The sequence below is a fragment of the Artibeus jamaicensis genome, unplaced genomic scaffold (genome assembly GCF_021234435.1).
Source record: "Artibeus jamaicensis isolate MK-2021 breed Jamaican fruit bat unplaced genomic scaffold, CSHL_Jam_final scaffold_1964, whole genome shotgun sequence".
Classification (NCBI taxonomy): domain Eukaryota; kingdom Metazoa; phylum Chordata; class Mammalia; order Chiroptera; family Phyllostomidae; genus Artibeus; species Artibeus jamaicensis.
The window spans coordinates 12,274,404-12,288,358 of record NW_026522030.1 but is presented as its reverse complement, the minus strand read 5'-3'; the positions used below and the strand labels follow the sequence as shown (position 1 = coordinate 12,288,358).

General features: G+C 41.7%; 1 protein-coding gene across 14 annotated transcripts in view; it reads left to right on the top strand.

Moving 5' to 3' along the window:
* The window catches only part of ZNF462 (zinc finger protein 462), a 139,749-nt gene that overhangs the window by 67,221 nt on the left and 58,573 nt on the right, over nucleotides 1-13,955 (top strand). For all 14 annotated transcript variants that reach the window (XR_005083558.2, XR_005083560.2, XM_037152648.2 and 11 more), the window contains one exon: nucleotides 4,747-4,938. Coding sequence is in view for 12 of the 14 variants with exons in the window: in XM_037152648.2 (XP_037008543.1) it covers nucleotides 4,747-4,938 (192 nt within the window). In the remaining 2 variants the exon portion in view is untranslated. The remainder of the gene's footprint in view (nucleotides 1-4,746; nucleotides 4,939-13,955) is intronic.

The window sequence follows — 13,955 nt, the reverse complement described above, 5'->3', positions numbered from 1 at the left end:
GAATAAGTCATTCTTGAGATGGTTGCATGTTTAGTTTTGTTTTAACCTAATAAAGAAAAGTTGAGGAATCACCCAAAGCCAAAATAATGCTACAGGCTCGACGCCCATGTCATAGTTGATTCAGGTTACTAACAGCTTTTGTTAAGAAAAATTTCTAAATCTTCTGGCCTATGTAATGGAAATATTTGAATTGTTATATCCACTAAAGACAGTCCCCAAATAAAATAATGCTCTAATCTTGAGGAAGTTCAAAGGAACAGAGAACTCAAGGCACATAGTAAGATTTCTCATGTGATGCCTTAGATACTTCACAGACACAAAATAAGAAATGACTTTGGTCACTTCTTATCTTTTGTCTGGAATTGGAACCCATCCACATCAGTGACCAGCTGGCATTGTTGTGAGAGGCTGCGTTCAGCTTCAGTGAATTTATTTTTGAAGATTTTCTCAACATGTTTGCCCATTTCATGATGGGTGATTTATGAGCACACCTGCCCACACCATGCTGAGTGTTCAGCAGTTTTTGACCATAAATAGCTTGACCCCTGTGCCCCATCTTCACTATTCATCCAGTCTTACCCCAAGTGACTTTTTCGTATTTCCCTGATGAATAAAAAGTTCTCAAAGAGGAAAATGTACCAATGTGGAAGAGGTGAAATAAAAAAATGGCAGAAACATTAAAAGGCATCAAAATCGACAAATTCAAAAACTTTTGAACTAGGGAAAAAACATCTCCATAGGTTCATTGCGTCAAATGGAGAATACTTTGAAGGTGACTAAAGTTTAAACGTGTAAGAATAAATACAAAATTTTTAATAAATAAATTCCGGTTGTTTTGAGTCCCCCTCGTATTTAATCCTCATGACAATCCTAACAGGTAGGTGTTGTTGTCACCCTCCGTTTCAGATGAGGATACAGAGACTCGGAATGGTGCGAACTGCTCAAAGCCATGTAGGCCATTCACTAAGAATTTGACTCCACAAACATCCTTTTCACTGACAAGATGTGGCCTCCCTCTCTTTTCTGCTCTTCTCTACTTTGCATGTGATAGGGGATGCCTGCAGGTAGATGATCAGAACTCAGACAAGAGGAAAAGGCTTCATGATGTAGGAGAGGCAGTGGGCTGGGAATGGGGGCTTTTCCATCATTTTCTCAGTCATTCTCAGAACCTGCGGCTCAACAGCAGCTGGTGGCCCGCCCAGAGGTTTTGACAACCTCAGAGGAACTTACATCAAACACAAAGGAATTTGGGGAAATGAGGTCTCAGAGTACCTAGCTGAACTATCAGATTCTTTTACAAGTCAAATCTCCCTGACTTTGCTCAGCTAAAGTATTTAGATCCTAGTCTGAAAATTTGCAAGCAGCTACAACTCTTTTCATTTGTTAGCTTCTCTTGTGTGGTTATAAAAACCACCCAGAACCTCAGTCCTTCCTTAACTTTTGCCATCTCCCCAACCCCCATGGAAATATGATCTTGTCTCCGCTATCTCCTGAGTGTTGGGTCCTGTTGAACTGGCTTAATGGAGTAAAACTACTGACGTCTTCCAGATGCCCTGGGCCCCACTGGGCTTAGGGAATGGGGCAGGGAGATTATCCAAGTGGGCTTTTTTCTCTGTGAATATTTTTATACCTCCAGGAAAATTCCAGTGAAGTTCATAGAGTAAGAGGCTTCAGGGTTCGGGCCATTCTTTTCTAACTGTCTCTTGTAAATTATTCAGCTGAGACACCATCCTGGTGTTTTTTCCCATAGGCCCCAGCCTTGTCAAAAGTATTTTGCACAGTGGGAGTTGGGTAAATGATTTGGCCTGTGGGAAGGGCTTTGAAAGAGTGCCAGAGGCTGCACACTGGCTCCAGGGCACTGAGCTAACGTGTATGTTCTTGGAGCTGCCCAAGCAGACTGGCCTTCTGTGCTCATTGGTTGGAGAGAAGGCAGCATCCAGAGAGAGAGAGAGAGAGAGAGAGAAATATAATTCAGTTCTCTCTGGCCTTGGGACCTTGGTGTCCAGGAATGGCTCTTAGCCACTGACAGTGGCTTGGCTGAGAGAAAGCCAATGCATTTTCCAAAGGACTCTTGACTCATCTTGTTTGTTGTAGATGGATTTGTTTAAAAACCTTTTTTCAAAGGGTAAAAGTTGTATAGATGAACCAAATAATCTGGATTGAAATTCTCTCTTTCAAGTTGGGCTACTTATAACCACTAAAGTTCGTATAGCCAGGCTCAGATTTTAAAAATTGAAACATGGGAGCAGAAGCGTGGTGTTATTATATGTTCTACGGTGGGACAAAAGTAGGTTTACAGTCATGAGTACGCCAAACATTTTAATTTTGTGTTATTGTTATTATAGTATCTTCCATATGAACAACTGTAAACCTACTTTTGCCCCGCCCTGTATATTAACATGTAAGTATATAATATGTAAACATGTATGTACAACTAATATTTATAATATTAGTAAATCCCATTGTTCATGGCCCAGCATTATCCTGTAACTCCTAGGTAATGGTTGGGGTGACTTCCGACAAGTGTTTTGTTTGGATCCTCTTGACTTTGAATTTCTGTTCTGCCTTGGGCTGTAACATGTTGTAAAACTCAGGGTTAGTTTCAAGACTTTCTTGGAAACACAAGCCCTTGGGGTCATCAGTGGTGAAAGGAGAATTTAGGCAGAACTTGGGGTGTGAAACCATTTAGTGGCAGGGAGGTAACAGGCTCACCTGGCCAAGAAAGGCAGAGGTTTATCTTCCAATTCCTGCTTCACTTACTAAACCCAAGACTGTCAGACCGTCGGCAGCATCAGCTCTGCCCTCAGCCAGTGTCATTATCCCATAGAATTTTCATAACTGCCTTTCTTCCGCTCTTATCCCTCTACTTCCTTCTCTTTTCTCTCCTCTGGTTTTTTTCATTTTAAAGATTTGTTTATTTCTTTTTAGAGAGAGGGGAAGGGAGGGAGAAAGAGAGAAACACCAATTGGTTGCCTCTTAACACATCCCCAACTGGGGACTTGGCCTATAACCCAGACGTGTGCCCTGACCAGGAACCGAACCAGTGATCTTTGAGTTCTCTGGCCAGTGCTCAGTCCACTGAGCCACACTGGCCAGGGCTCTCCTCTGGCTTTTGAATTTCACCTTAAAAATAAATGCCAAAAATACTTGTTGATTAAAGACAATTTAAAAATGGAAGAAAAAGAGTCTATCATCCATAATCTTATTATCTGAAGACCACTGTTGTTAACATTTGATAGTCTTTCCTTTCAACCATTTCCTGTATAATTATCTTTAACAATTGTGATTATAATTTAATCTAAAATATATTATGCCTTCCTATGTATTTCTCTGAGTATTTTATTTTTCTGAGTTTATTATAAACTCCTTAAGAAAATGATAATTCATCAAGAAGATAGGCCCACATTTACCTAATCGTTTTCCTATGGCTTGAAATTTAGGTATTTTTGTGTCCTTTTCAAGCACAAATAAATGCTTATTTCCAAATAAAGCTTTCTGTGTATCAAAGGATGTTTCCTTAATGTAAATTCTCAGAAGTGGAGTGGCTGCATTGCAGACGTGACCATCCTAAGCCAATTGTTACACAAAGCAACAAAATGCCTTTTTGAGTTGATTGTACCAGGGCAACACAACAACATGAGCAGGCTCATGTAATGCCCTTGATTCTTAAAACGCAATTAATTGAAAAAGTGACTTAGGGCGAAGGCAAATCATACTCTAATTTAATCTAGTCATAGTGATTTGTGTTGTGTTTCAGGGGTATAAAAATAATTAAAAGAAGAAAAATACTTATTTTAACTGAACTATCCTGTTTATTGAAACAAGTGGAGCCCTGGCTGATGTAGCTCAGTGGATTGAGCATGGCTGATGTAGCTCAGTGGATTGAGCACAGGCCTGTGAACCCAAAGGTTGACGGTTCAATTCCCAGTCTGGGAACATGCTGGGTTGAGGGACAGGTCCCCATTGGGGGGTGGGGGGGTGCGTGAGAGGCAACCACACATTGATGTTTCTCTCCCTCTCTTCCCCTCTCTACTAGATATAAATAAAATCTTTAAAAAAGAAAGAAGTGGAGATACACACAAACACATATACATACCTCTTTCTTAGTTAAAAAATGACTTATTTTTTACACATTTCTGTATTATCGACTACATAGGGAAATGGGCTTTTATGCTGAGGTTTACGAGCTGGTCCAAACCACCCCCTCCCCCAAATCCCTATAGGATGTGTGGAACTGAGCTGTACAGTCAGCAAGGAAGTAAAGAATGACACCAACACAGTAGATTTGCACTGAGTGACTTTGTGCTAGAAAGCCACCAATAGACCCTTGGAAAAAGAATTGAGTGTGTTATTTTCTGCCAATGGTATAAAGGCAATCTGGAACGAAAACTGACTTGGTGGTTTCTGGTACAGAGAAGGGGGGGGAGAGAGACGGGAGGCCTTTCTGATGGAGGTAACACAGACATTTGGTGTTGCTCCCTGCGGGGGCCAGCCCACAGGCTCCTCCAGTAAATAGAGCGTGGAATGAAAAGGAACCAGGTCACCTGATTCTGGAGCTCCTCGAAGTGTCAGTCCCAAAGGAGTGCTGTGGCTGCGGGAATGGGCGGGCGGTTGTTCTGTGAGGGTTCTCAGGCCCCGAAGCTTGAGAAGCTCTTCTGTCGAGTGAATTAACCATGTTGTTCTCTTTTCCACCCCCTTCTGCCCTCCTTTCCTCCTGTTCCTTTTGCCCCTTGCCCCCATCTTCAGGTGAACATGCCTACAAGTGTTCTTGGTGCTCATTTTCCACCATGACAATCAGCCAGTTAAAGGAACACTCCCTCAAGGTCCACGGAAAAGCCCTGACCCTCCCCAGGCCACGAATTGTCAGTCTTCTGTCCTCACACTCCCACCACGCCTCCCAAAAAGCTACCCCGGCCGAAGAAGTGGAAGACTCCAATGGTAAAACGGGTTGCCCAGACAAAATGAACCACTTCGGGTTAAGGCGGGTTGGGATTCATTGCCAACCGTTCTTTCTGGAGCAAAATCTTATGCAAAAACATGGTGGTTCAAGTGAAGGAAGAAACATGGAAAGGTTGAAGCAGTACAGAAATTGGAGTTGGGTGGTGTTGTGAACTCTAGGGGCAAGTGATTGGTGCCAACGCATGTCAGCAGCATTGTTTGTGGCAAGTGCACAATGTGTGGGGTGGGGTAATGCTGGATTCTTCTACTGCAGGCAGGAAAGAGGATGGAATACCAGATGCTTATTTCTTTGTTTACTTATTTACATTCTGTCTTGTTCTTAAAAATATGAATGTGCTTCGAAGTGTTTGGGGGGTGAGATATGTAAATTAATAACAGAATTCAGAGTAGGAACAGAAAAGGTGAACGGGTTGGGGCAAATATGTCCTATTGATTGGGTCACAAGATAATTTAGGGGTATTGCAGTGGTATTTTTTAATACCTGAAGGATGTTGAGAAAGGATCATTTGGGGAGGGGGGTTGAACTGCCCAGCTTTAGGGTCTCAGAATAAATACAGGAAGCCATGGAGGGGGTCTCCTCACTGGCGGTGTAACAGAAGATATGGCAGGGGCAGGGAGAGAGAGAGAATGAGTTTGTTACAGGTGTGGCCTAGTGAGCGAGTGGATCGTTCATTGTTTTGATCACATCAAGAAACAGAAGTGTTTTGATTACACCAGTCTGAATATTTCCCAGGTCAGGGAACAGGCTATCTCCCAGTGTCTGCTAGTACGGTCTTAGGAGGAGCTTAGTGGACTGGAAAGGAAGTTTGTGGGCTCATGGAACATAGGTATGGCTTCGAATCTTCTCTCAATGCCAGTTTTATATTCCTGGGCAATCTTAGCTTTTTGTACTCACATATAAAATTGGATAAAGACAACTCTACCTTGAGAGATGAATGAGAAAACATACACTGATGAGAATTAGGTGAATGGCCTAATACAACATATGACACATGGTAGGTGTTTAACAAGTGCTCATTTTGTTCCTGTGATTCTCATCCTTTGATTGAAATTCTGGCCTTTGGGACCTTTTATAAGGATCATGAGTTTTTTTTTGGGGGGGGGGGGGGGTTTAATGTAAGAGTTTAAAAATGTTGACTCTTCAGGTAACCTGAAAATCTGACAGCCCAACATGTCAGCATGGTCTAATTATCAGATTCTCAAAGGAGTCAATGAGTGATCTTTATTCATGAGGTCCATAAGAAGACAACTGTAGGAGGGAAAGGAAAGGTAAGTCCTGGAAGTAACAGCTGCCTTTATTCAGGTGCAGAACTTGGTGGCCTTTCTTCTGCAAATCATTAAACACTAGCCTTACACTCTAGCTTCTTATTGATATTCCTGTCTAAAAGAACTTCTGTTTAGCAAAGAAGGTTTGTTGTTATGACTGTGGCTTGTGATGAAGTGAGCACGCTATCTCCTTAACTGTTGTGTGTTAGTTTAAAATGTAGGAGGAAGCCTACGTTGTTGTTTTCCAGGACTTTACAGTCTCAAAGCTAGGAGTGGGGTAGAGTACATGTGAAAGAGTACAGAAAATGTCCCCTTTGCACTTTGAGATTGTGTGCATTGGAAAAGATTATGTTGCAGCAAAGGGCAAATTATAATTTGATGTGAATTTTCAGATCTTTACTACCATGGTTTTTAATGAATTGCTTTCATCTGAAATGCAAGCTACACCTGTGGGGCCATTTGGGTGAAATTGATCCATCCAAACACCATTTCCAGCAAAGACTTTACCTGGGACATTTCTCTTAGTGTTATACCTTCATTTTCCTTTGTCCTTCTGACTAGAAAAGTGGGTCTCAGTCACAGAATAAGGGAAGCCACAGACCCACTCATTGCATGGATTATCTTCCTCGGCAAAGGCTGAGAAGAGTTAGGTTCAGTCTATTTCCTGAGTCTATACTGTATACCAAGAGCTATATTGTAAAAGAAAACTCAGAAAACAGTCCTAGTACTATTCTATTCCTCCAACCCTTTACAATCAAATGTTTAGAAGATAGTATCAGTACCTCCATCTGACCTAATCACAACCCTAGGCCTGAGACTTAACCTTTTGGGGGCTGATTTCAGATTCTTGGAAGCCAGACGAGGCTAGGATCTTGGGGACGGTGGTCACAGAATCATGAAGATATGATACTGAATAACTCTCTGCATAACACAGATAGTCTGTCTTTATTCAGCCGCAGGAAATAACCTGCAATCTATAGAAGTGGTGTTTTTTCTTCTGAAGCAAGAGCATAGTGACCGTGAAAGCTCTGGATGGCAACTATGGAGGGAGGCCTGTGTGGTTTTTAACACATACAAATAATATCAATGGGCTTAAAGTGATTCATTGAATCTGATGAAAAAAACCACTTAATTAGAGGGTAGGGTAAGCAGGAAGAAGGCATCAAATTATTCATTCAATCAGTATTTTCTTGGGTCCTTACTATAGGTCTTCCATAGTTTTGGATGCACGAGAGTGAGGGCAGAGGCCAAAAATGAGAAGACTGTGTACTAGGGAGCTGAGTGGTGGATTCCCATAAACGACTAAGTCTGGGGGTGGAGGTGAAAAAAAACAGCTGTGGGGCTAGACGGTAGCCTGTAAATCACGCCTTGAATGGTGTTTGAAACACGCCTGTGAAACCCAATTGCACATTTTAATAGGGAGAAGCTGTGGGGCTATTGGCTCTCAGTTAAGGTTTCCCACACTGCAGATGCCAGGACACTGAACACAAGAACCAAAAATGTGTTGCAGGCCTGGGCGGGAGGGGAGTAGAGATCCATAAAACCAGGGAAATCACCAGTGTGTCCTTGGCTTTCTGATTCCCCAGTGAGGGATGTGAATAAAATGAGTTGACATGCTCACTGCTATTTGCAGTTGTCAAATGCTTGCAGTCTTGAGAGCCAGCCAGCCAGTCTTCTTTGGCAGAAGGAAACAGCCTTGAAAAAGAAGGTTCTCCCAAAGCTGCTCTCCCTACCAACCCAGAGGGGAGCCTGCAAGGGCAGGAGGCTGAGAAGGGCTGAGAAGGTGGAGGGGAGGTTTCACCCCAGCTGCCTGGCCACACACCTGTTCTGTCCATATAAACAGAGCTCTTGGGCTCTGGGCTGTGAGTCTTGACAGGTTTCACTGGCACGTGAATCTTCTATGTACTCTTCTTGATCGGTTGTTGGAAAGAAAAGCCACAGCTGTGTGGTACTGGTTCTGTGCATAGGATAATGGGAAATGGCACGTAATGTATGGCTGTTCTAAACAATGCATTAAGGGGAAATCATACAGTTGTCAGCAAAAGGAAGCGCTCCGCTCTGTTTGTGTTTACTGGGTTCCTTCTTCTGCCATATAAAATACAGGACTGGGTTTTATCAGGCTTTTTCCACGTCTGTGCTGTCAGCACAGAAAAATACACATACACACATGTCTATAAAATAACAAAGAAAACTGGAACAGCGTGCTTTACTTAGGAGATTTGTTTAGGTCTGAGAAACGACACAATGTATGGGCAGTGGGTAAATAATTTAATATTCAGCTTGTATCATTTATAAGAAGTCAGGCCAGCGGTGACGTTCCATTTTTTTACTCCCTCGAATTTCCCCCCAAAGAACAAATTGTGTTATTTCTTCTACCCGGTTATACTGTATGGAATTGTCTGCTTTAGGAAATAGCTCTATGATATGGTTAACACAAAAATGAGACACTAAGACCAGGTGCAAAATAAATAAGGGGAAGGAGGGCAACATAGTTATTTCATTCATGCCTTGGTTAGCAGCCCAGGGAAAACACAAGAATTATTGGCTGTAATGTTCTCCCCTTTATAACATCAGTCTCACTATTGTCCACCCAACGGAGAAGTCGTTACTCTTTGGAATTAATAGAAAAATGCTGTAAGGAGCTTTGTGATATATGTGTGTGTGTGTGTCTGTGTGTGTGACTGAAAGGTTTTCTGTTATTCTCAGTTGGCTTTTCTGTTCTAAACTCTAGCATACTGTTTGCCACACACACTATTTTTACCAAGACACCTCTCATCAAAGAACCATGGCTCTTCTTATCATCGCATCAAAGTCTACGTCCTCTTGGTTGCACGGAAGTTTACTGCTTGTCACACTGCCCCCATTCCAGAGCGGCCCCAATAACATACTGACGTTTGCAGCCATCTCTGTACTTGAGACCACCAGCCTCAGCTTCTCCATTTCTGCTCCTGTGCCTTTCACAGAGCTCCACCGGGACAGTGGGGAGAATTCCCTCCCCACTTCTTCTGCTTCTTCCTACAAGTCTCTGACTTTGACTTTCCCTGCAGAACAACTTTTACTGCCCATTCTGATTACTTTTTGATCAGGATCTTGGTGCTTTTTTTCTATTTGTGGATATGCAATTGTGTCTGCCCCCTGATTTTCAAATGGGGACAGCTAGATAGGGACTTGTTAAATACTGACTTCTTTTCACTGATCGATGATTTCTTGGAGATACATAATTTTTAATACAATTAATTTTAGTGAGCCTCCTAACATTTCTAAATCCCACAGAACCAAATTGCACAAGAGGACGTTTATTGCGTTTCCACTTAAGAAGCAAGTTCAAAGATAACCAGTCCAGAGATGACACCTTAGGGACTGTTCTAACAGAAGTTTTCTGACACATTATTTGGCCAAGAGGGGAAGATCTTTTCTTGACAAAGAACATTTGAGACATCGTCATTGTTCCCTGTGCAACAAAGCCTCCCATGGACTTGAAGGTTGAGACAGGGTGTGTGTGTGCCTACTCTCAGAAGAAGACAGAAAGCACAGTGGGGCTGCAGAGTGGGCATCACCAGCGCGGTCACCTATGGGCAGAGCAAAGGCACACTGGAGTGGGCTCTCTTGTTCCCAGTCTTGGTCAAAAAAACATTCTGAGTCAGGTTGGAGCTAAATCCACATTCGGAGAACCTCTAGTATGAAACCAAACAAGAAAACTGGTAGATCAATAAAATTCTCTATCCTACTTGAAAACTTTACTCACTGGGATTTTACTATAATATATTGGTTCAAAGGGACCCGTTTATGAGCCTTGGACTGGTCAACTTCTACAAACCACAAATCAAGGACGAGAAAAACTTTCTCTGTACAGGGCCAGATAGAAAATATTTTCGGCTCCGAGGGCCACATAGTCCGTGTTGCCACAGCTCAGCTGTAATTGTGATGTGAATGCTGCCACGAGCAACATGAAGACAAATGGGTTTGGCGCTGCTCCAATAAAACTTTATGTACAAAAGCAAAGCGGGGGGGGGCCAGGTCTGGCCCATGGGCAGGATGTCAGTGGCTTTTGCCATGGATGGCTAGAAGGGAAAAAATTACAGCCACACCCATGAAATTAGTCCAGCCTTTAATAAGTGTCATTATGGACCTTTATATTTAACATATGGACTACTTCTAGGTGTCACTTAAAATGTAACTTGATGAAAATATAGTCTTTATTTTACATATGTAGGGGCTTAAAAGCATTAAGAAGCATTAGCATGTGAATTAAACTTAAGCTTAAGAGAAAGTGTTCTCTAAGAATTCTGTTGCATCTAGCACCAAACTATCAACTCATTTGACCTTGACTATGAGCAATACTTGACACTTAGAAATTAAGATTTGAGATGCCGCTTTTCAAAGAGAAGCTTCTCAGATTTCTAAATAGGTCAGACATAAAATCCAACCTTTAAGAGGATCCAATTAGTTGCTAGGGCTTCGACCTCCCACACAGGTTCCAGTTGCAATCAGATTTCTCTTGGGGTGAAAGAAAGACGAGGTGGTTTCTTTAAAAATGACAAGAATGAAATGGAGACTCTCAGGTGAATAGTTGTGAAGTACAAAGATTTACATCGTTTGTAGTCCATGAGTTACAAGGCATAATTTTAACGACTTGACCGTAATGTTTAATAGGTTCAGCTGGTCTCAAAATTATCTGACCAGAGAATACTAACCTTTCCTTTTTGATATCAGAATTTCCACATTAAAATGTGATCTGGAGTTCATTTTAATGCTTATAATGAAGAATGGCATTTCTACTGTAAAGACTTACAGGTTAGTGACTCCAGTGATGTAAAATGGTACAGGTGATTCTGAATCCTCTATCAGATACCCAGAAGTCTTCAGAGGTTAAATTATTAGAACTTGGCTTCAGTGACAAATAGGAAACCTCCAAAATTATCACCACCCTGAAGTTGAATATCACATTATGTATCCTTCCAAGAAACCCACCTGCCTGAGATTTCTGGGACTTTTTGAATTAGCCACAGATTCATGTGCCAAGGATTAAAAGACATTTCAAGTGTAAGCTTTGCACGTCCTGGGAACTTAGTCAACTAACCATCTCCCTCTTCCCGTGCCAAGGAAAACATTTGTTCATCAGAAATATAAGCATATATTACTCAGCTCATTCAGGGCTAGTTTCTAGCAACACCAAAGTTCATAATTCCATGTCCGACTATCGCCCCTCATGGGGGGCGGTTACCTTCCGTCCTTCAGAACCTCAGTATGGGAAGTTGGTAAAAGGGAGAAATCTAGTCTTTAGCAGAAAATATATTCAGTTGTTAGTCAAATCATCTAAAATTACTAATCTTGGTTCTCTTTGGGGAGAAAAGAAAAAAGCATTTTCCCATGTCTTTTTTCTCGTTATTCCTCTCAAATTGTCTTGCCCTGGAACTGGAACTAGATATTTTAGCCCAATTATGTTTGATATAAAATTTCTTAAACTCTCTTGAGACTTATTACGTCTCCCAGATTGTCTCCTCGCTTTTAAATACTGTTCTGCACTAGAGGGTTGGGCACAAAGAGCAAGAAGAGGACAGGATTTTGGAGGGCCGGCGTGAGCGAGCTGTAATTCAGAGGTACAGGTTCTGGGACGGCGTTCCTTGCCGTAGAAGAGATCGTGTCCTGGGTAAGACAGCTCTGTGAAAAAGAATTTTTTTTAAGTGCTGAGATGAGAATAAGATGCCAGAAATAACCTTTTAGAAATAACTATTATTTATTTTTTAAATAGATTACTTGAAATTTGCTGGTATAGTCTGGGAAAGCATGTTCAGATGTAGTACATATTTTCTTGTGAACTCATTCATAATTCTAAATTCTATCCAATGGGAAAAGTCCCACTGGTGGTGGTTAAATAAAAATAGCAACTTAAAAGAATGGCCAGGGTCATATGAGGGGTTCAGGTAGGAGACTCTGCTTGCTTTTTGCTAGATTCGGTCCCTTGCTGTTTATGCCCAGAAACAGAGATGTTCCTGCCATAGGGACTTTTCTACTTTGCAGGCGGTTTCCAAGTCATCAAGCTGAACCCAGAGGACGGGTCTGGCTGAGAGTACAGGGTGTAGCTAAGGTTTTATTTACTAGTACTCTGCTCTTTGAGAAGTCATCCTAGGGCTAGGTTCTTCAGCTTCCTCAGGGACACAAAATATTCTTAGATGACTTGACAAGCCATGCTCTTTACATCATCTTTTCTCTGCATGCCCTGTGAACCTTCCAGAGGGGCGGTGATTGCCGCACCAAGAAATGCAGGATCTTCGAAACCTTTAGTCTAGTCTTTGAATGTGTTTTTAGCATTGCTAGTTATCTTTTCCCCCTTGACCAGTGTCAAAAATCCATCCATTCTGGTTTATTATAAAGATGAATTTGTCATCTGAAGTAGTGTATCTAATAAATCAAGCTACAAATTATTTGTTTCATCTAATAGAGAAGGAAACTGAGACCCTGAGGAATGAAACCATGAGTCCAGAAGTCATGAAATGTGTACGTGGTGAAGCCAGTCCAGCTCCAAAGCCCATGTTCAGTTAACCTTTGTGGCGTCTCATTGAAAACTCTTGGCAGAAACACACACCCAGAAATGTCCAGGGTGTCAAGGGTACTGCCTCATCGTTTATGTGTGGGCATCCTGGAATTTTCCATAGGAAACTAGGGCTATGTTTTTATTGTGGATTGGTATTTCGAGCTTAAGTTAGCAGAGCTACAGATGGTATTAGGTTGAAAGAGCAGAATCGAAGGAAATAAATTGTATGTTTAGATTTTAATAGCTGTAGCCTTAGAAAAGAGAAGAAATTGATGAGCCTTAGGGGGGCTTCTTGGGAGAGGTGGAGCTCAGGCTGGGCCTTGGCTGGTGAGTAAGACTTTTACAGAGGCAGGAGGAAATCCATTCCAGGTGGAAGGAGAAGTGAGCAAACTTACGGAAGCAGGGATCTTGGGACAATAAGGAGACTGGTTTGACTAGAGTGATGGGTGTGTAGGGAAGTCAGTGGAGGACAGTTAGAGGTGAGGACAGGGAGAGCCAGACTCCAGGGGTACTTAGAACAAGGAAGAAGAGGTCTTTGGATTCGTTAAGAAGCAGGCTGAATAAGGAAGACCACAACAAGGTCCCTCTCCCCTTTGGACGTTGGAGGGTACTTTTGAACAATAGATACATCAAGTTAGTATCTGTAGGTCTTCAAGAATGAATGTGCGTTAAAATATAGTCATGAGTGGTAGTTGGCCCTTTTAAGGTGCCTGCATAGATTTTCCTTCTGGTTTGAAGAATAACACCTATTCATGATTAGATCAGCTTTATGTCAGTACGTAACAAATTGTAAGGGTTACCCATAATGCCAGCCTCTTCTGAGAAGCCAAAATAATCTCTATTAACAGATTTCTCTAGAGGCACCTAGTTTTTTTATGCATATACAAACAGGTTCTATTTTGTAATTTTAATTATTTCTCAAGACTGGGACCATAGTATACGATTTTTTTTTCATGTTTTTGCTCTCACTTGGAAAGTTTTCTCACTGTTTGACTTAGTGTGTTTTAAAACATGAAGGCCCATATCTCAACAGAAAAAAAAAAACAGTTCCCCTTCAAATAATAAATACTGGGTCCTTAAAGGCTTCAAGTATTTTTGTGTATGTGACACATGTGCTTAAGGTGAAAATTCACTAATTTACTTCATTTTAAGGCTCATTCATCGTCTTAAAAATTACTCGAGTGTCTTTTGCTAC